Here is a 19,429-nt window from a genome sequence, read left to right on the forward strand (position 1 = left end):
TCAAAAATGTAAAACCATAAAAAAAAAACATTAAACCATATAAAAAAGGGAAAAAAGCTGCTTTCATTAAGGTTGAAGTGACTCAAAAATGACAAATAAAAATGTGTTTATTTCATCGTAAAGGCACAAATAACAAGTTTTAATTAAGAAAATAAGAGCGGGAAACACCAACGCTCCGGTTCAAATTACAACATTGTTTTTAACCTCGGTGTCGGTGGAAGTTTGGAGTCTTTACATCCTGCAGCTGCAGGGTCACGTGCACGCGCACAGGGAGGCGCGTGCACGTGACGCAGGCGCAATTCCATGAAGGACAGAATATCAACGTGTGGTGAAATACAGATTAAAAAAAGATTATTCACAGTATATTTGCTCCCAAACACATTCATGTGATTATTTCTGCTGTTTGTCAAACCTTTAGCTACATATTTATTGTTTATCATTAGGTTGTTATTCATTATTTATTGATCATTTTTGTTCATCGTTCATGATTCGTTTATTATTATTAATAATTCCATGGTTTATTGGTGACTATTGTTCAGCTAATTATACGTTCATCACATTTTCCTAATTTATGAAGAATTAAAAAATTTGATTTTTATTTCGTAAAATGTATATTTTTCTACTTCTATCAATCTATGAGGACAACCTGCTGATACATCCACACACTGACCCCACCTCTGCATACAGGAGGTCAGAATGCACCGAGTATCGCCATGGAGACAGATTTTAACCTTCAAGTCAAACAACAGGACAGAGACACGTCGTGGAGGAGGAGGAACAGAATCTGCTCCTTCACGTCACACGTCTCCAAAGCACATCCGCAGGTTCCCCGTGAGCGTCGCCGCCTTGCACCACACACACACACACACACACACACACACACACACACACACACACACACACACACACACACACACACACACACACACACTTTTAAAAGCCTGAGGTTTGGGTGGAGGATCGTGCAGAAGACAGAGCAGTACGTCTGCGGAACATGATCCGTTTCTCTGTAAAATAAGTTCTTTACGTGGACGTTAAATCAGCAGCAAGGTCCTAAAAATAAACATCACATATAACCAACAGATGTAACGACAACAGTCTGGAGACTTCCCCAACTCATCAGGACTCCATGTGTTACAAAAAAAATAAAACAGAATTTTAATATTTGAAAGGGGATCAGTTATGTTTTCCTTATCTTCTGTCATATATAAAATGTTCCAATGTGGGGACGTTCATATCAGACGAGGCCAAGAGTCAAACAATGAGGTCAACTAATGACAACGTAATGGCTGTGGACAAAACGCTCAGGATTCCCACCGCCCTGAACGCACCGTTTCCAGAGGTTTTTTCTGACGTCAGCTGGTCACGGATGTCCTTATATGGTCGTCTGCTCGGGCGGAGCAGGGACACGCCCGTCGCTCCCGCTCAGTCCGTCTCAGAAGTTGTTCGATCGCTCTGCTCAGTATCATTCGATCATTTCAGGCTCGGTTTGGAATCCGAAATCGGAAAATAAGAAAAACGGGCGTTTTTTTTCGGGCTGTGGCCGACTCTTATTTTGTCAGTGGAATCTGATTCGACTTTTCAATGTAAATATTCCACAACCCGTCGGGACGGGGGTGGTGTTAGGGAGCGTGGTGTGGATAAGCTCCGACGTTACCGGTATAGGGAGAATTTAAGAAAATACATTTTATATTTTGGCTGTACAACCTGTGGGGTCCGTCCGGCCAATCAGAAGAAGGAGGCGGGGCTTAAAGAGACAGGCGCCAACAAGGCTTGTTTTTGAAAAAAGGCGTAAGACAAACAATGTGTTGTTATCAACTGTGAATCTTACAGAGCTTCTCTACTGGAGTCCCCAAATAAAAATAAAGACGCTGGAAATGAGCGCGACTCGTCCGCTTTAAAGGACATAAAAGGATAAAAGGAGAATCATCGAGTCCGTCGTGGCCATCGCCCCGTGGGGCTGATCAGTTCTCCGACACCGGATCAAGATAAAACATTCAGATCAAACCCAATGATCGGAAAATAAAGTTCAGCTAAAAAAAAGCGAGACGACGAGGGGCGGCACGGCGGTCAGCTGCCCGCAGCCGCTCCAGGAGGAGATGGTGCCGACACGTTCCAAACCGTTCCCTCAAACCGTCGTCGTTGTCGTCGTCGTCGTTCCCGCGGCGTGGTCCGCCGCCTCAGAGCTCCACGGTGCGGAGGTGGCCGTGGGGGGACACGGCGGCCGCGATGCCGGGGGGGAGGCACTCGGAGCGCTCGGCCGTGCTGCCGCAGCACGACCAGTGGGGCTTCCCGGGGTGGCCCTTGTGGCCGTGGCCGCAGCCCCGGAAGCCGCCTGCGGGGGTGGGGGGGGGGGGGGGGGCGACAAACACAGGGTGAGGCAGTGAAGGAAGGTGGGGTGCGGCTCTGCTTCCTGACACGCGGGTGGTGCTGCGGCTTCTGTTGCGACGCGTGCGACTGCAACAGCCTCCGCCGCCTCCAGAGCACGGCTGCCCCGCCTCCGTACATCCACAAAAAAAGACTGAGCCTCACGCATGCGGTGCCCCCGTGTTCCAGGATAAAATCTGAATTCTGGCTCCGTCAGGCGCCATCTATTCATTTATATATGTATATTTATTTATTGCTTTGATTATATATTTCAGGATTTATTTCATAGGCATATTTATTTTAATAAAAGGTTATTCAGGTCATTTACCAGGAACTATGTGTGAAAGGGGCAACAGAGATAAATACATAAAAATGGATGTGGTGGTAGAGGTGGATGTGGTGGTAGTTGTACTTGTAGAGGTGGATGTGGTGGTAGTTGTAGAGGTGGATGTGGCGGTAGTGGTAGAGGTGGATGTGGTGGTAGTGGTAGAGGTGGATGTGGTGGTTGTTGTAGTTGTAGAGGTGGATGTGGTGGTAGAGGTGGATGTGGTGGTATTTGTAGTGGTGGATGTGGTAGTAGTTGTAGTTGTAGAGGTGGATGTGGTGGTAGTGGTAGTGATAGAGGTGGATGTGGTGGTAGAGGTGGATGTGGTGGTAGTTGTAGAGGTGGATGTGGTGGTAGTTGTAGAGGTGGATGTGGTGGTAGTTGTAGCTGTAGAGGTGGATGTGGTGGTAGTGGTAGTTGTAGAGGTGGATGTGGTGGTAGTTGTAGCTGTAGAGGTGGATGTGGTGGTAGTTGTAGCTGTAGAGGTGGATGTGGTGGTAGTGGTAGTTGTAGAGGTGGATGTGGTGGTAGTTGTAGCTGTAGAGGTGGATGTGGTGGTAGTGGTAGTTGTAGAGGTGGATGTGGTGGTAGTTGTAGTTGTAGAGGTGGATGTGGTGGTAGTTGTAGTTGTAGAGGTGGAAGTGGTGGTAGTTGTAGAGGTGGAAGTGGTGGTAGTTGTAGAGGTGGATGTGGTGGTAGTTGTAGCTGTAGAGGTGGATGTGGTGGTAGTTGTAGTTGTAGAGGTGGATGTGGTGGTAGTTGTAGTTGTAGAGGTGGATGTGGTGGTAGTTGTAGTTGTAGAGGTGGAAGTGGTGGTAGTTGTAGAGGTGGATGTGGTGGTAGTTGTAGCTGTAGAGGTGGATGTGGTGGTAGTTGTAGTTGTAGAGGTGGATGTGGTGGTAGTTGTAGTTGTAGAGGTGGATGTGGTGGTAGTTGTAGTTGTAGAGGTGGAAGTGGTGGTAGTTGTAGAGGTGGATGTGGTGGTAGTTGTAGCTGTAGAGGTGGATGTGGTGGTAGTTGTAGTTGTAGAGGTGGATGTGAGTCTAAATGTGTTGGACAGACAGGAAGTTGGAGACCACCAGGTGGAGCCAAACCTCCGACAGGACACGTGTTCACAGGACGAGAGGTGTTGAATTTTCAGACTTTAAACTGGAAAATTGTTCTTCATGCAAAGTAAAGTATTGGAAACAGATGCCACTAAATAATAACATTTGACTGAAATCACACTTTCTTTGTTTGGATTCTACATTCATCTGGTGATTTCGTTGTTGATTCTCTGTTTAAATAAACAATCACTGGTGGTGAATTCTGCGGTAAATCAGTGACATTTCTTATTCATTATTATTGTGCTTAACGGCTCCGCGGGCCCCGCGTTGACGCACGTCAACGGCGCGGAGGGCAGCCCCTGCCGGACCCCCCTGGCCGGACCCCCCTGGCCGGATGCCCCCCGCCGGACGCCCCCGGCCGGACCCCCCTGGCCGGACGCCCCCGGCCGGACCCCCCTGGCCGGACCCCCCTGGCCGGACGCCCCCGGCCGGACCCCCCCCCGCCGGACGCCCCCCGCCAGACCCCCCCGGCCGGACGCCCCCCGCCGGACCCCCCCCCGCCGGTCGCCCCCCGCCGGACGCCCCCCGCCGGACGCCCCCCGCAGGACGCCCCCCGCCGGACGCCCCCCGCCGGACCCCCCCGGCTGGACCCCCCCCGCCGGACGCCCCCCGCCGGACGCCCGCCCCTACCCGGCATGGTCCCGGTGCAGCCGCAGATGGCCTCCTTAGCGCCCCCGCTGGAGCAGAAGGTGCAGCAGTGGAAGGTCCCGCGGTGACGCCTCAACTTCCTGGTCACGGTCAGCACGAACGGAGAGCCCTGCGGGGGCGGGGACAGGGGCAGCCAATCAAAGGGACGTTTCTTTCAATTGTTTAAAGTCGTTTTGTAAAAAAAAAAAAAGGTTTTAATGTGTTTAATCGAGCTGGAGGATCCTTCAGGAAATTCAGTTTTTTGTTTTCTTTCCCCAATAACTTATTGCCTGATCTTGTTTTCTGGACGTCAAATCACCTTGACGTGCTGCGTTCTGAGGCAGACCCAGACGGAGTAGGAGCCCGCCTCCCTGGGGGTGTAGGCCACGCTGTAGGTGCCGTCGCAGTGGTCCACCACCGCCGTCTCCACCGTGCTGCGGGCGGGAGGGAGTGATGTGTGTGCACAGTAAACATGAAAAACATGTGCTGAACAAATCTGGATTTGTTCAAGTACTTATTTTCACACGCCCTCTGCAGGACACAGGGGAGAACTACAACGACCACCACATCCACCTCTGCAGGACACATCCTGGGGCCGCAAGTCATGCAGCGCCCTCCCTCCATCTCGTACCAGTTCTTCTTCTCCCGGTGCACGACGCTGGCCACCACGTGCTCGCCCCCGCGGCCCAAGGGCTCCCCGGCAGAGTCCCTGCACACCAGGGTGAAGAGGCCCCGCTGGCCCACCACGCACCGCCGCACACCTAGAGGGGCCACAGGGGTCCCCAGAAAACAACTTTTAAACACCCATTTTACGAGGGTTGACTCGTCCAACTGTGTTCTCTCCTGGATCCTTGAAGAGCAACTATCAGGTTTTTTTTAATTCATTGACAACCTTGGTTTTTATGGTGAAGATGGTTTGAAAAAAGTAATACGAAAAAAAAAATTTTTAGGGAAAAACACAGAAATAATGTTGCCAATTTAGGTTCGCGGGTACATTTTTTTACATGTGGCTCAGGTGATGTCACAGAGGGCGTGGTCCTGTCTCATCAGTCACTGTCACTTAGGTTCACAGATATTTAGGATGGTGAAGTACTGTGTTTTGGATTTAAAATATAGAAGTAAAGAGTATTCACACAAAACAAAAAAATCCATTTCCGTCAACAAAATAAAAGTCTCATCCGGACGGTGACGTGGCGCGGGTTCTGTTTCGTTTTTGGTGGGACAAACGAATAAATCTGAATGTAAAACAAAATCACTGAGCGTCTCGCTGCGGCGCCCGCTCCGTGTTTTTGAGGTGGGCGTGGCTTCCCGCGTAACCAAAATGAGCCCAGCTGAAGTGAAGAAATGAGAAATAATTCTTCCGTGGGACTGGCTGCGTCGTTGGCTGACTGGCTCTGACAAGCTGCAAGCTCCTCTTTAAAGGGGCCACATGACAACGACTCCAGGACATTTGGACTTTGCATCACATCTGTAACGCACCTGGAAAGGTGTTTCCATCAGTGTCAGACACACAACGCTCAGGGGGAGGAGCTAAGATACGTAGCCACCACCCCTCCCCCAAAACTCATTACAAATCTGATTTGATACCAAATACTGTTCTCTAGACTGGATTAGAAAGAACACACACACACACACACACACACACACACACACACACACACACACACAGATGCCTCTGAGGGGGGGGGGCATGTCCCACAATGCACTGGGGCACCAGACAGGAATGCTGTTCTCAGCCCCAGACCTCGTCCCAACACGTCAGGAGGAATGTGCTGCTGCTTAGCGCCACAGAGGAAACAATAAATACTAAACATAAACAATAAATACTAAACATAAAACTATAATAAATACTAAACATAAAATAATAATAAATACTAAACATTAAACAATAATAAATAATGAACATTAAATAATAATAAATACTAAACATTAATTAATAATAAATACATGTTTTTTAAATCAACCACGTGAACAGATCTGCGCTTCGCTGGTTGATCCGTCTGGATTTAAAGGAGCTGAATCAGATCTTTTTTAGATTAAAAGCAAAGCATCAAATCCTACGGTGCTACACGGAGGAACCGCGGGAAAGTGGGATTGTGACCCCTCGGGGCCCGGCACAAGGACTCCCAAAGCGGTCGGCGAGTTGCCAAACATGCAACAGCTGTTGGTTGTCGAATGGTAATCATTTTGTCACTGAGTGACATCAATAGATCGATAGATCGATGGGTAGATTATTAAAGAGACGATGAAGTGTTTCCATGCCTACAACCAACCACCCCCTACAAGATGGCCGACACCCCTATTTATCACCATGGAAACGTGGCCCCTCCCACTCCTTCAGGCTTCATCTCGAGGCAAAAGAGAATTATTCTCTTTGCAAGTTGAATCATATTTTGTGAATTTTGTTCCTCCGCACAGGGAACAATAAAGTTATTATAAGTTATAAATAAAGTTCCTCATCCCCACAGGCATGGATCAGGTTATGAACAAAGGCACAGAGGTGATGATATAGAGATGAATTTAAAGACAGTTTTTAACTCCACATGAGGTTCATTTAAGTATTATTGTTATAAATACAAGTCACAAATAGAATTATGAAAAAAAGTAAGGAATAAATGTATGAATAAAGTTATGAAACAAGTTGTGAATAGAATTATAAAAAAGTTATGAATAAAGTTATGGATAAACTTATGAATAAAGTTATGAATAACATTATTAATAAATATATGAATACAGTTATGAAAAAAGTTATGAATAAAGTCATGAATAAAGTCATGAATAAAGCTATGAAAAGCTTTGCATAAAGTTATGAATAAAGTGCTTCTTATTCCAAGTCAGCATCTCCCATAGCGGTCCAGCGTGCGGGCCTGGACCACGCCCACCAGCGGGAACCCGTCCACGTCGCCCGCCGGCTCCGCGGGCGCGAAGCGGATGGCGGCGGCGTCGTCGTCGGGGGCGACGGCGGCCGGGGCGGGGTCGTAGCCGCACTCCGCCAGCTGGCCGAGCCGACGCAGGGCCACGCCCTTGGCGCTCAGGATCTGGGCGTCGGAGCCGAGGGTCAGCAGCCGCTCGGCAAACTCCGCCCCTCCGCGGGCGTCTGACAGGGCCTGACGCAGCTGCGCCCCCTGCAGGTGGAGCTGGTTCCTGCAGGACGGAGGCAGCGGGAACGACTTTTATTTAAGGGGCCTCATCAGGACACTAAACACCCATTAGGAGTACTGAATACTACCTAGGAGTACTAAACCCCACCTAGGAGTACTTAACACTACCTTGGCATACTTATCCCTACCTAGAAGTAGTAATCCCAACCTAGGAGTAGTAAACACTACCTAGGAGTAGTAAACACTACCTAGGAGTAGTAAATACTACCTTGGCGTACTAAACACACAGTGTGCTAGTTTGCCACTTGGGTCTGACCTGCGCTGCACCCGCAGCTCCTCCAGGTGGCGCAGTAGAGCGGCGCAGTGCGTCTCCACAGCGCTGACGTAGCCTCGCGCAAATGCCCGAACCTCGTCAGCCGACGCCTCCACCTGCTCCTGCAAGGTCTGCTGGGAAATCTCCACCTGGGGGGCGGGGGGACAAGACATCCCATAAGAACTCTTTGTACAGCCGACATGGACATAGAGTACTTCCTCCTGGATATTTGTTGAATAGTGAGATCACTTTGACCACATTTTATTATTATTATTATTATTATTATTATTCTTATTCTTCACTGCTTTGTTTGGACATAATTGGGCAGCCATGTTGATGTTTTTCTATGTTTTCACTACTGACGGACACGTGCAGAACAGGATCACATCAAATGTTTCTGTTTGTCTGAGCTGCCAGATTAAAAAAGCAGAGCTGTCAACCGCTTCAAATGTTTGATCAGCATTGAGGGCATGATTGGTCATAGTTAATGGTGATTAATTGCAAATTAATGGCACATTTCTAATCAGTTTAAAACGCACCTTGATGGGATATCTTTCTGTGTTTAATACTCCTATCGACATGGGAGTGGACAAAAACGCTTAATTTATGCAAATGTATGTTTATTGGAAATCAATTAACCGCCAAAAACAACGACACATATTCTCCCGGAACCCTGCGTCTGTCTGAGCTGCAGGGCGGTGCAGGGAGCAGCTCCACCGTCCGCCTCACTCCACCGGGGCACTGTGCTGGCGTTTACACCGGAGCGGAGGACCGTCCCCGGCCGCTCACAGCACGGACTCCCGCTAAATCCACGTCGGGGTCCGGGGTGTTGCCCGTGGGCGTGACTCCCTCCCCGTGGATCTCCCGGCTCCCCCCCAGGGCAGCCGGCTCCACCGCCCTGGTGTCGGGGCTCTCTCTGGATCTGCATCCATCTCAACTCTCTGCACCTTTCCTTCTTAAAATTCCAAAAGTGTCATAATCTGCGTCACGGCGACTGAAATAAAACACAATGACCGTTTTGGTTTTTTTGGTTGTTGTTTTGGTCAGATCTCTCGAGCTTGGTTCCAGCTGCGTCCGCGTCACCTTGCACAGCGCCTCCTCCAGGCACTGCAGGCGCGGCCGGAGCCTCCCGGCGACCAGCTCCCGGATGCGGTTGCCGTGGCGGTGGGCCGCGCTGTGGGCGGGGCAGCAGCGGTGGTCCCGGTGCGAGGTGGCGGCGCACTCCAGGCAGACGGGCCGGTCGCACGGCTCGCAGAACAGACGCAGCTCCTGCGCCGGGTGCAGCGCGCACAGCACCGGGCGGGGCACGCGGCCCTGCGCCCGCAGCTCCCGCAGGCAGCGCACGCTGTGGGACGCCGTGCGCTTCTGTCGCCTGCAGGTCACGGGGGGGGGGCAACATGGAAAATATAAAACATGGATCATAACACCAACTGTTAGAGGTGGTTGCAAAGTTTGAGGCCATGCATCAGCTGCCAGTTGTAAAGATGAAACTTTATCAATTTATATCTGAGTTATATAGACAAACCATAGATGGATGATAGACAGACAGATAGATGTAATAAATATTTTCAAATAAAAATGAAATATCCAATAAAGCTAAGAACTTGCTGAAAAGTTGGCCACAGACCTGGAGATCAACTCCAAGATGAACGAATTGGAAACATGGAAACAAACATCAAACATCCATCGTCATCGCTCGGCATTGAAGGGACATTTGTCCTTTTCTCTCGGGTTCAGCTTATTTGCTGCAGCTCGGTGAGCATATTGAACCTTGGAGGCCCCCGGGGGGCCCCTGGAGCCCTGGACCCCGAGGCAGCCTGGAAATTCCAGGCCTGGCCCCCTGAGCTGCCGGACAGCTGGGGGCCCCGCTAAGAGGCCATAAAAGCCCAAGGTGTTAACTAATGGTCCAGGACCAGTCAGACACTTCACAGCAGAAATTCTGCTTCGTCGGGATGATTAATGAAGTTAAAGAGGTTTCAAATGTCTCGCACATTCTGTATTTTATGATCAAAGCAGCTTCAGTGTTTCTCAGGTTCACATGCAGATGGAACTTAACTTTAACCACTCACTGGTGTTTTAAAAGTAAGAGAACTTTCAAACGATGTGACTTTTCTTCCCCAAAACCATCTCTACCACTTCAAAGTTTGAGACCAAGTTGTGGAACTTCCAGGACATCCCAGAGTGCCCTGCCCTCACCGGTGGGCCTGGCTGCAGAACTCGCACAGGTTGACGCCGCACACCTCGCACCGCAGCTCGGCCTGGCCGTGGCTGCACAGGTCGCAGGGCACGGAGCCTCCGGAGCTCAGGCTGCGCTGGAACACCGCGTCCAGGGCCAGGTGGTCCGGGCTCAGCGCGGCGGCCCCCGCCGCAGGGAGCTCCACCTCGGTGTCGCACACCGGGCACAGCACGGTGCAGGCCGCGCCGGAGCCCCGGTCCTCCGGGTCCCCGGGGTCGTCCGGGTCCTCCGGGCCCCGGGGGTCCTCCTGCTCCGGGAGGCAGAGCGGCTCCAGCCGCTCCACGCAGGCCGCGCACAGGCTGTGCAGGCAGGGCAGCAGGCGCGGGTCCCGGAACAGACGCTCACACGCCGGACACACACACCGGGAGTCCGCGGCGGAAGAGCCTCCGCTGGACACATCGGAAGGAGCCTCCGGGCGGCCCGACATGATGATGATGACGGTAATGCGGATTATTTGGATAAAAGTCACCCCCGTCACCCCCCGCTGCTCCTGTTCAGATCCTCTTCAGGGAACTCCAACCTCGGCTCCTCGTCCCGGTCCCCAGCGAGAACAAAACTTTTCCTCCGGGAAGTAGAACTGGTTGAACTGGGAACTGCTGTGGGTGGAGCTGCTCCACCCCCTGGAGAGGGGGGTCCACCACCACCCCCTGGAGGAGCTCCACCCACACAGGGACCAATAGAAAACCCGCATGCGCCGCGAACAGAAGAATCATTTGCACAATTTAAGATGAATTAAGATGAACTTTATATGAACCTCTGGAGGTAAATCCAGGTGTTAGGAGCAAAAACAGTGTCAGAGAAAAATGTAAATAAATGAAAATAACACATATGTACACATCTATAACAGGTATTTTTCCATATTTTATATTATGTATTTTTGTATTACGTATTTTATTTCATATTTGAAATGTATTTTATACGATTATTTTATATATAATTTAAATCGTTTCTAGACTATATTGTGCTATTATTCAAATATTTTTGTTGTTGTTATTATTAAGAAGCCTCCTCGAGTCAAAGTTGTAATGGAGAGAAACAGTTTTCAGTTTTTATAATTCTCTGAATTGCAGTGGATGACAAGATGTTTCTGGAGATTTATCACCTTTAAGTATTTGGCCACATCCTGCATAATACAGAGGCTTGACGGAAAAAGAATACACATAAGGCGGTTAGACTGTGAGTCGTGAGTAGGATAGTCAGTTAGTCAGTCAGTCGGTCAGTCGGTCGGTCGGTCGGTCAGTCGGTCAGTCGGTCAGTCGGTCAGTCGGTCAGTCGGTCAATCGGTCAATCGGTCGGTCGGTCGGTCGGTCGGTCGGTCGGTCGGTCAATCGGTCGGTCGGTCAGTCAATCAGTCAATCGGTCAGTCAGTCAGTCGGTCAGTCGGTCGGTCAGTCAGTCAATCGGTCAGTCAGTCGGTCGGTCGGAGTCAGTCGGTCGGTCAGTCAGTCAATCGGTCAGTCAGTCGGTCGGTCAGTCAGTCGGTCGGATCAGTCACGTCAGTCAGTCAGTCAGTCAGTCGTCAGTCGGTCGGGTCGGTCGGTCGGTCGGTTTCGGTCGGTCGGTCGGTCTCGATCGTTCGGTCGGTGATCGGCTTCGGTCGGTCGTCGGTCGGTCGGTTCGGTCGGTAGTCGGTCGGATCGGTCGGTCGGTCGGCGTCGGTATCGTCGGATCGGTCGAGTCGGTCGGTCAGGTCGGTCGTTCGGTCGGTCGGTCGGTCAGTCGGTCGGTCAGTCAGTCAATCGGTCAGTCAGTCGGTCGGTCGGTCAGTCAGTCAGTCAATCGGTCAGTCAGTCGGTCGGTCAGTCAGTCAGTCAGTCAGTCAGTCGGTCGGTCGGTCGGTCGGTCGGTCGGTCGGTCGGTCGGTCGGTCGGTCGGTCGGTCGGTCGGTCGGTCAGTCAGTCAATCGGTCAGTCAGTCGGTCGGTCGGTCAGTCAGTCAGTCAATCGGTCAGTCAGTCGGTCGGTCAGTCAGTCAGTCAGTCAGTCAGTCGGTCGGTCGGTCGGTCGGTCGGTCGGTCGGTCGGTCGGTCGGTCGGTCGGTCGGTCGGTCAGTCGGTCGGTCAGTCAGTCAATCGGTCAGTCAGTCAGTCGGTCGGTCGGTCGGTCGGTCAGTCAGTCGGTCGGTCAGTCAGTCAATCGGTCAGTCAGTCGGTCGGTCAGTCAGTCGGTCGGTCGGTCAGCCGGTCGGTCGGTCGGTCGGTCGGTCGGTCGGTCGGTCGGTCAGTCAGTCAGTCGGTCGGTCGGTCGGTCAGTCAGTCAGTCGGTCGGTCGGTCGGTCGGTCGGTCAGTCAGTCAATCGGTCAGTCAGTCAATCGGTCAGTCAGTCAGTCGGTCGGTCGGTCAGTCAGTCGGTCGGTCAGTCAGTCAATCGGTCAGTCAGTCGGTCGGTCAGTCAGTCAATCGGTCAGTCAGTCGGTCAGTCGGTCAGTCAGTCGGTCGGTCAGTCAGTCAGTCGGTCGGTCGGTCAGTCAGTCGGTCGGTCAGTCAGTCAATCGGTCAGTCAGTCAGTCGGTCGGTCGGTCAGTCAGTCGGTCGGTCAGTCAGTCAATCGGTCAGTCAGTTAGGTCGATGGAGTAAAGAGATTGACATGATGAAGAATCATGAGGTCACACGGCGTCTGGCTGGTTGTGATTGTTGCCGATGGTTTTTGTGAATGAATGATAAGATCCATGATGTTTTATTTCATCATTTTGTTTGATATTGTCTCCGAAACAGAAACATTTTACACAGAACTTCCATGTCAACAACCAGAGTCAATATTATATTTTAAATTGTGCTTAAAGTACACACCCAAAAAACTGTTGTTTAACTGGTTTTCCCTTTCTTCCTTTTTTAAGACAGACAGACAGACAGACACACACACAGAAAGACAGACAGACAGACAGACAGACAGGCAGATAGATGATAGATAGATGGACGAATGAACAGATATATAGATGGATGGACAGACAGACAGACAGACAGACAGACAGACAGACAGACAGACAGATGGATAGATTAAATGAAAAGTTAAATAAACACTTCATGAGATCCATGTTGGACGTACAAAGTTTAAATTCCAAACACGACAACGTATCATTAATTAGTCAAAAAAACACCTTTTTGGTAGATATACAGCCACAATCAGAAATACATAGATATAATATTATCATATAGATTATACACAAGTGACAATTATAGACAATATTATAAATAATATTAGACATGAATAAATATATATACAGTACAAACAGTACATATAATATATATATTTATATCTACATATATGACTGTCACTTGTGTGTGTGCTGAAGAGAATATGTGTGTGTGTGTGTGTGTGTGTGTGTGTCTATGGGAGCAGGTAATGGATCCCCAGCTTAACACTGGACGTAATTATCAGGTTTTTCAGCGGCAAGATGGACGACGCGGCGCTGAAGGTGAAGAAGGTATTGTCAGTGACGCCCGAATCTGAAAAGTACAACATATATAATTTATATATTCATATACATACATATATATTATTTATTTATATACGTACAAGCATTTGTATACAACACATACATGTAACACTGCACATGAATCACTTTCAGGGCGTGTCGCTGTCAAATTGAGTTTTAAGGCAACTTTACACCTAGTGCGTAAGCGCGTACGACGCTCAGATTCTCCCCCTGGTGGAACATGGGACATGGGAGAACCTGTCTTCTGCAGAACATCAGTGCGTAGCAGTTTGCTCAGCTGGACATTGACCATGTTCCATGAATGAGACTTTAAACCTTCCTTTATAAAGTATGTCAAAATATGGATAATTCGCTCATATAAAAATTGATTTTTAATAATATATTTTTTTTGACGGTGAAGATGGTGACATCCATCATTAACGTTAATTACGTCATTATTTTGTATATATACATATATATATATATACATATATATATATATTTTATATATAATTTATTTTCTTAGATTTAAGTCCAGTTCACATTTTAAAAAACATCCTTGACTGATGTCACTTGCGGTCGCGGTGTGTGACAGAAAGCTGTGTAAAGCCTCCGGAACCGATTCAATCCCGCACCGCGGAGGGGGCGGGGCTAATACCGGAGGGGGCGTGGTTTATTAAAGTGATGATTTTGGTTTGTTCTTCTCATTTGTTATTTGAAGACAATTTGCATTTAAAAAAAAGCTCGAAAATCTGCCTGAAAAACACAAAATAATAAAAGACAATAAAAGATAGAATAAATTAGAAATTAAAAAAAATCGAATAAAATTTAAAAAAGCCCTATTTCCACAATTAGCCAAAAAAAACCCATTTAAAAAATCCTTAATAAATTATATTAAAAAAGCCAAAATAATGATATTCATAATAAATTATTAATAAAATGTGCACATTTTTGAGGAGATGAAAATTGAAATAATAATAATTAGCGGCGTTTACCGGTGATGGTAGCAGTGGCCACCGCGCTGACCAGCTGGTTCTGGATGGTGCAGATGTAGGAGTTCTGGGTGCTGACCCCCTGCAGGGTGCTCAGCAGGTGGTAGGTGCCTGTTGAGTTTTGGGACAGCTGGGTGACGGTGCCGTTCAGCACGTTGCCGTTCAGGTCCGACCACGTCACGTTGGGTTTGGGAAACCAGCGCTGGGCCTCGGCCACCAGGCTGCGCTGTGACCGGGTGAAGGCTGGGGCCGAGTAGGCTGCAGGGAGGAATACAGGCACCCAATCCAACAAATGACAAGAACAAACCGGAAATACATCTAGCCCCACCCTTCAGTGATATGCCCCACCCCTCAGGGTTGTGCCCCGCCCCTCAGGGCTTAGCACAGGGCCCAAAACTCCCTTGGTGATGTGATCTCCAGCCGTGGCTTTCCCCTCTCGGAAACACATATGGAAAGCCGCATCTCTGCACGTCTTTGAGAGATGAGCACCACCCGAAGCTCCACCTCCACCAGACGGAGCCCCTCCTTCCCCCTGGGGAAGATTGCCCTCACACGGACGTCTCGGTCACTGTTCGAGAACACCGAGGTATCTCCATCTCAGACGGCCAAGAGCCCTGCGGTAATCCTGGACGACCGACTCTCCTGCCCCGCCCGCATCACCATGACGACAGGGTCTCCTGCTCCGTCCTCTCTATCCTCCATCCTGCAACACTCCATCCTTCAATGCTCTATCCTCCATCCTGCAACGCTCCATCCTCCATCCTGCAACACTCCATCCTCCAACTACAACGCTCCATCCTCCAACTGCAACGCTCCCTCCTCCAACTACAACACTCCATCCCATCTACCCTCTCACGTCGCTCCCCTGCCTCCATCACTTCCCTGCTTCCCATCTCTGCTGCTCCACCTTCCCCTGGTGGTGGAGCAGCTGAATCGCTTCCCATCCCTCGCCAGAGACTGGAGACCCATCTCTTCAGACGGCACCAGGACTGACTTGTGCACGTCACCACCATCTCTATTTCCACCCGTGACACTTATTCCCATAAAAAAGCGTCTGGCTGCGACGTCCTGGCCTCCACCCTGTGACAAGGTGTCCTCATCCTACGTCTCTTTGGACAAGATTGCAATGTCATGAACTATTGTAAAAATAGGTTCTCCCCCTCCCCTGCATCTCCAACCGATCTGAAGGAATCTCCACCAAAGTGGACAGGGTGGGGCCGGTACCTGCCACTCTGAGGTGGATGCTGACGTCCCCGCCTCCGCCTGAACTGCCGATGGCGCAGCCGTACACCCCGGCGTCGCTCATCCGGACCCTCCTCAGCAGCAGGGAGGCGTTCCCGTTGGCGATGGCGTCCGGGAAGATCTCCGTCCTCATTTTGAAGGCCTCGTTCTGGTCCCGCAGGTCCGCGGCGCCGTCCGTGTACCTGTAGACCAGGCCGCCGAGCCCCTCCTTGGTCCAGGTGACCGACACCCGGCCGACGGAGGTGCCGGCCTGGCTGTCCGAGGGCAGGAAGCAGCTGAGCACGATGTCCTCCCTCAGGTTGGCCACCGGGGACTTATTGCTGCTCTCGGCGCCGAGCGGGGAACCTGGCGCGGGGGGGAAGCGCCCGGGTCAGGCGCGGCACTCGGAGGGAGCCACGGCGCCGCGGCTGTTTCCCTGCGTGGAAGCTCTTGAACCAGACACACTGGTCGTAGAATGATTTAAAATCAACATGTTGTGTCAACGTGCGAATGTGTTCAGTGAGTAGTGTGTGATGAGCAGGGCCACGTGCAGCCGGACGGTGGTTATCGCCAAATAGCGTCCAGCGTTCAGAGCTCGGAGGGAAACCAGAGCCGATACAAGACCCCGTCGAGGTGTTTCACCATAATAATAATAACTGTCATTATCGCTCTACCACACGACAGACAGACAGACAGACAAACAGACCGATAGACGTACACACCATGTGCATGTGTATACATGCACATGGTGTGTACACACCCAGGGGTGTGGCCCCGTGTCAGCTTGTTTACACAGGCCCGGACGGCTCCTACCTGTCAGCGCCAGGGTGAGGCACAGGACGATGATCGCGGCAAAAAGAACGATCAGCACGATCATGCTGCCCCCCCGATGAAAACAACACAGAGAGGGAGAAAACCCGGTTAGTTCACCGCACAACATGCCCCGGTCAATCCCCCCCCCGCCCCCCCCGGCACCTCCAGAAGATGATCCGTCCCATCGTGGCCATGGCTCCGCTCGGATCCGGGTGTCGCTGCCTCCTCCTCAGCCCATCCTCCTCTCGCTCCGGGTCCCGACTGAACGAGCTGCTGCCGCCGAGCGCCGCGCCTTGAGTCAACACCGCCTGGCGGGCGTGGACGCCGGAGCTGGGAGGAGCCGGGAGGTTCCACTCGGCGGTCGGACCACGTTCGAATCACTCTGTGGAGGGGGGGTCGTTCCATTGGTCCGACTCCCCTCGGTGAGGTTCTGTGGAGCAGGGGCTGGCGAGGGAGGACTTCTTGTCACCTGAGGGAGAAGTGAGACTTTTCGTTTGATCAAAATGAACAACGCAAAGCGTGGATCTCAAAATAGTTCTGGCCTCATTCTCTCCAAACGCTTGACTTGAGTCAGGAAGGTTTCTCCGGGTGGAATGCCGAGTGTGAGTCAGTCTCATTCAACGTTCATCTCACACGTTCCTTCACGTCATTCCTCGTGTTTACTTCCTGTTTGTGAGTCGAGCGTTCAGACTGAACCCAAACTCCAGGATCCGCTCCTGCCGTTGGACTCTGGGATGGGCCCGCGTGCCCGGCTGCGGGGAGCAGGTCCATGGAAACGAAAACAAACTGTCCCTCCAAACTGTTTCCTCCTTTTCTTGGCGGTGGCGCAGCCGACAAACGCAAGCGTGCAACCAAGGCACAGTCCCAGCACGGGGTGGCAGGTGGGGAGGGCAGAGGTTTGGTGGATGGGGCGGGTCAAGGTCAAGGTCAGGGTTAGGGTTAGGGGGGGGCGCACAGTGGAGGCCGGGTCATGGGGCACTAATGGTCCTGCAACTCTCACACGCCGGAGAGTTGGCAGGGCACTCTGGGATGTCCTGGAAGTTCCACAACTTGGTCTCAAACTTTGAAGTGGTAGAGATGGTTTTGGGGAAGAAAAGTCACATCGTTTGAAAGTTCTCTTACTTTTAAAACACCAGTGAGTGGTTAAAGTTAAGTTATGGTCCTGCAACTGCAATAGTTCAACTCAAACCAACCCAGGAAGGTGACCGCCGACGGCTGAGTCACTTCCTGGACGCGTTCATGAGGAACGGCTCGTTCACGCGCTGTGTTGTCTGGGCTTGACCTTTGACCTGAGTTTTTATTTAAACTGGGGAAATGTTGACGTTGAGACGAGAGCGACTGTGAAGAGCAAACAGCAGGAAGGAGAAGCTCTGTTTGCCACCGCGGGGGGCGGAAGACAAACCAACCCAGAAGAAAACTGTTTCAGAACTTTGATTTCCCCGCAGAGAAGGACTGTGCTTTCAATTCAATTCAATTCAATTCAATTCAATTCAATTCAATTCAATTCAATTCAATTCAATAAACCTTGTGCTTTGTGCTTTGCCGACACGGCAACGTTCGAAAACTTAAGGGCAATTGGAAGCTGAGTGACGTCACACAACGTCCTGTCCACGTGCAGGCTGTGCTTGTCAACGTCCATGGGAACGTGTCCAGTGCACGGTGCAGAGCGGCTCCCTCTGCAGTGGGTGGAGGTGACACAGCAGGGTGGCAGTGGGTGGAGGTGTCACAGCAGGGTGGCAGTGGGTGGAGGTGACACAGCAGGGTGGCAGTGGGTGGAGGTGACACAGCAGGGTGCAGTGGGTGGAGGTGACACAGCAGGGTGCAGTGGGTGGAGGTGTCACAGCAGGGTGGCAGTGGGTGGAGGTGACACAGCAGGGTGCAGTGGGTGGAGGTGTCACAGCAGGGTGCAGTGGGTGCTGATGTACTTTCTGAGCTGCTTGATGTTTGTGGGATGTTCCTTTGATGTTTGATCTCTTTGCTCTTTTTGGAAATGAGGACACTGTTGTGATGCAGCGCTGTGTACTCCTTAATTTTCCCGAAAAGGAACAGCGCTAAAATAGAAGATCGGCGAGTTCATATTCACAGAACAAATTTGGAAAAATAGTCTCCTGAAAAAATTATAATCACGTAAAACGTCAACGTGCTTTCCTTGGTAAACTTCCATAAATACGTCATTATTTCCCCGCACAAGACCAAATTTCAACTCCCGTCACCGTGACTACAGATCTCTTCACCAACACGGTGAGAACAAGGTTTGGTTTAACAGTAAAAATAGACGAAAAAATAAAAATAAAAATAATAATCATATACATGCCCTAACCCATTCAAATGTTTACCAAGATTCAATTACTTCCAATCGCTATAATGTAAAACTAATTTACATGGATGGATCAATACAGAAAACCTTGAAAAACCTCCAAAATGTAATTTGTCACTAGACTGGACCCTATGTACTGCTGCCTGCAGCTTTTATTATTTACTATTATTATTATTATTATTGTTGTTGTTGTTATTATTATTAATATTATTGTTGTTATTATTATTATTATTATTATTATTATTATTATTGTTGTTGTTGTTGTTATTATTAATATTATTGTTATTATTATTATTGTTATGGATACACACGCAGTGGCCTCTCGGCAGCTGCTTGTACGCTTACAGTATCTGGCATTCAAATTGTATTGAAGTAATATATTGATTTCTATTTGTATAATAATATAATATAATAATTGTATCATGTATCATATGAAAACACTGAGGAGTTTGATTCCATCTTTATCAATCATTCAAAACCAGAACAAATCTATTTCCCTCAAGGTTTTTCTGAGGTAAACGTAGAAAAACAAGAGTGTGTACGACCCCAAAGCCCGGCCTCAGAGGAGGTCCCCAAATGAAAGACTCCAGATTCAG

The 19,429-nt window shown here is 50.0% G+C and overlaps 2 protein-coding genes across 2 annotated transcripts; both read right to left on the minus strand.

Moving 5' to 3' along the window:
- On the minus strand, positions 1-10,534 carry trim45 (tripartite motif containing 45). The gene is made up of 8 exons (XM_080018955.1): positions 10,036-10,534; positions 8,923-9,211; positions 7,843-7,988; positions 7,265-7,569; positions 5,057-5,186; positions 4,745-4,859; positions 4,429-4,555; positions 1-2,335 (listed from the first exon to the last, which is right to left on the minus strand). Exons 1-8 carry the CDS (start codon positions 10,500-10,502, stop codon positions 2,181-2,183), a joined length of 1,734 nt encoding a protein of 577 aa, XP_079875081.1. The 5' UTR covers positions 10,503-10,534; the 3' UTR covers positions 1-2,180.
- A 3,937-nt stretch (positions 10,535-14,471) lies between these two features.
- Positions 14,472-16,428, minus strand: vtcn1 (V-set domain containing T cell activation inhibitor 1; the record flags this gene model as incomplete). The annotated part of the gene is made up of 3 exons (XM_080018956.1): positions 14,472-14,740; positions 15,707-16,069; positions 16,422-16,428. 3 exons carry the CDS (start codon positions 16,426-16,428, stop codon positions 14,472-14,474), a joined length of 639 nt encoding a protein of 212 aa, XP_079875082.1.
- Between the last annotated feature and the right edge of the window lie 3,001 nt (positions 16,429-19,429).

This window comes from Zeus faber (genome assembly GCF_960531495.2).
Source record: "Zeus faber genome assembly, chromosome: 18".
Taxonomy (NCBI): Eukaryota; Metazoa; Chordata; class Actinopteri; order Zeiformes; family Zeidae; genus Zeus; species Zeus faber.

Coding starts and splice junctions, on each gene's coding strand:
- trim45 (XM_080018955.1), bottom strand. CDS start 10,502: ATGTCGGGCCGCCCGGAGGCTCCTTCCGATGTGTCCAGCGGAGGCTCT. Junction 4,556..4,744: donor TCAGAACGCAGCACGTCAAG/GTGATTTGACGT, acceptor CCGCCCCCGCAG/GGCTCTCCGTTCGTGCTGAC. Junction 2,336..4,428: donor CTGCACCGGGACCATGCCGG/GTAGGGGCGGGC, acceptor CCACCCCCGCAG/GCGGCTTCCGGGGCTGCGGC.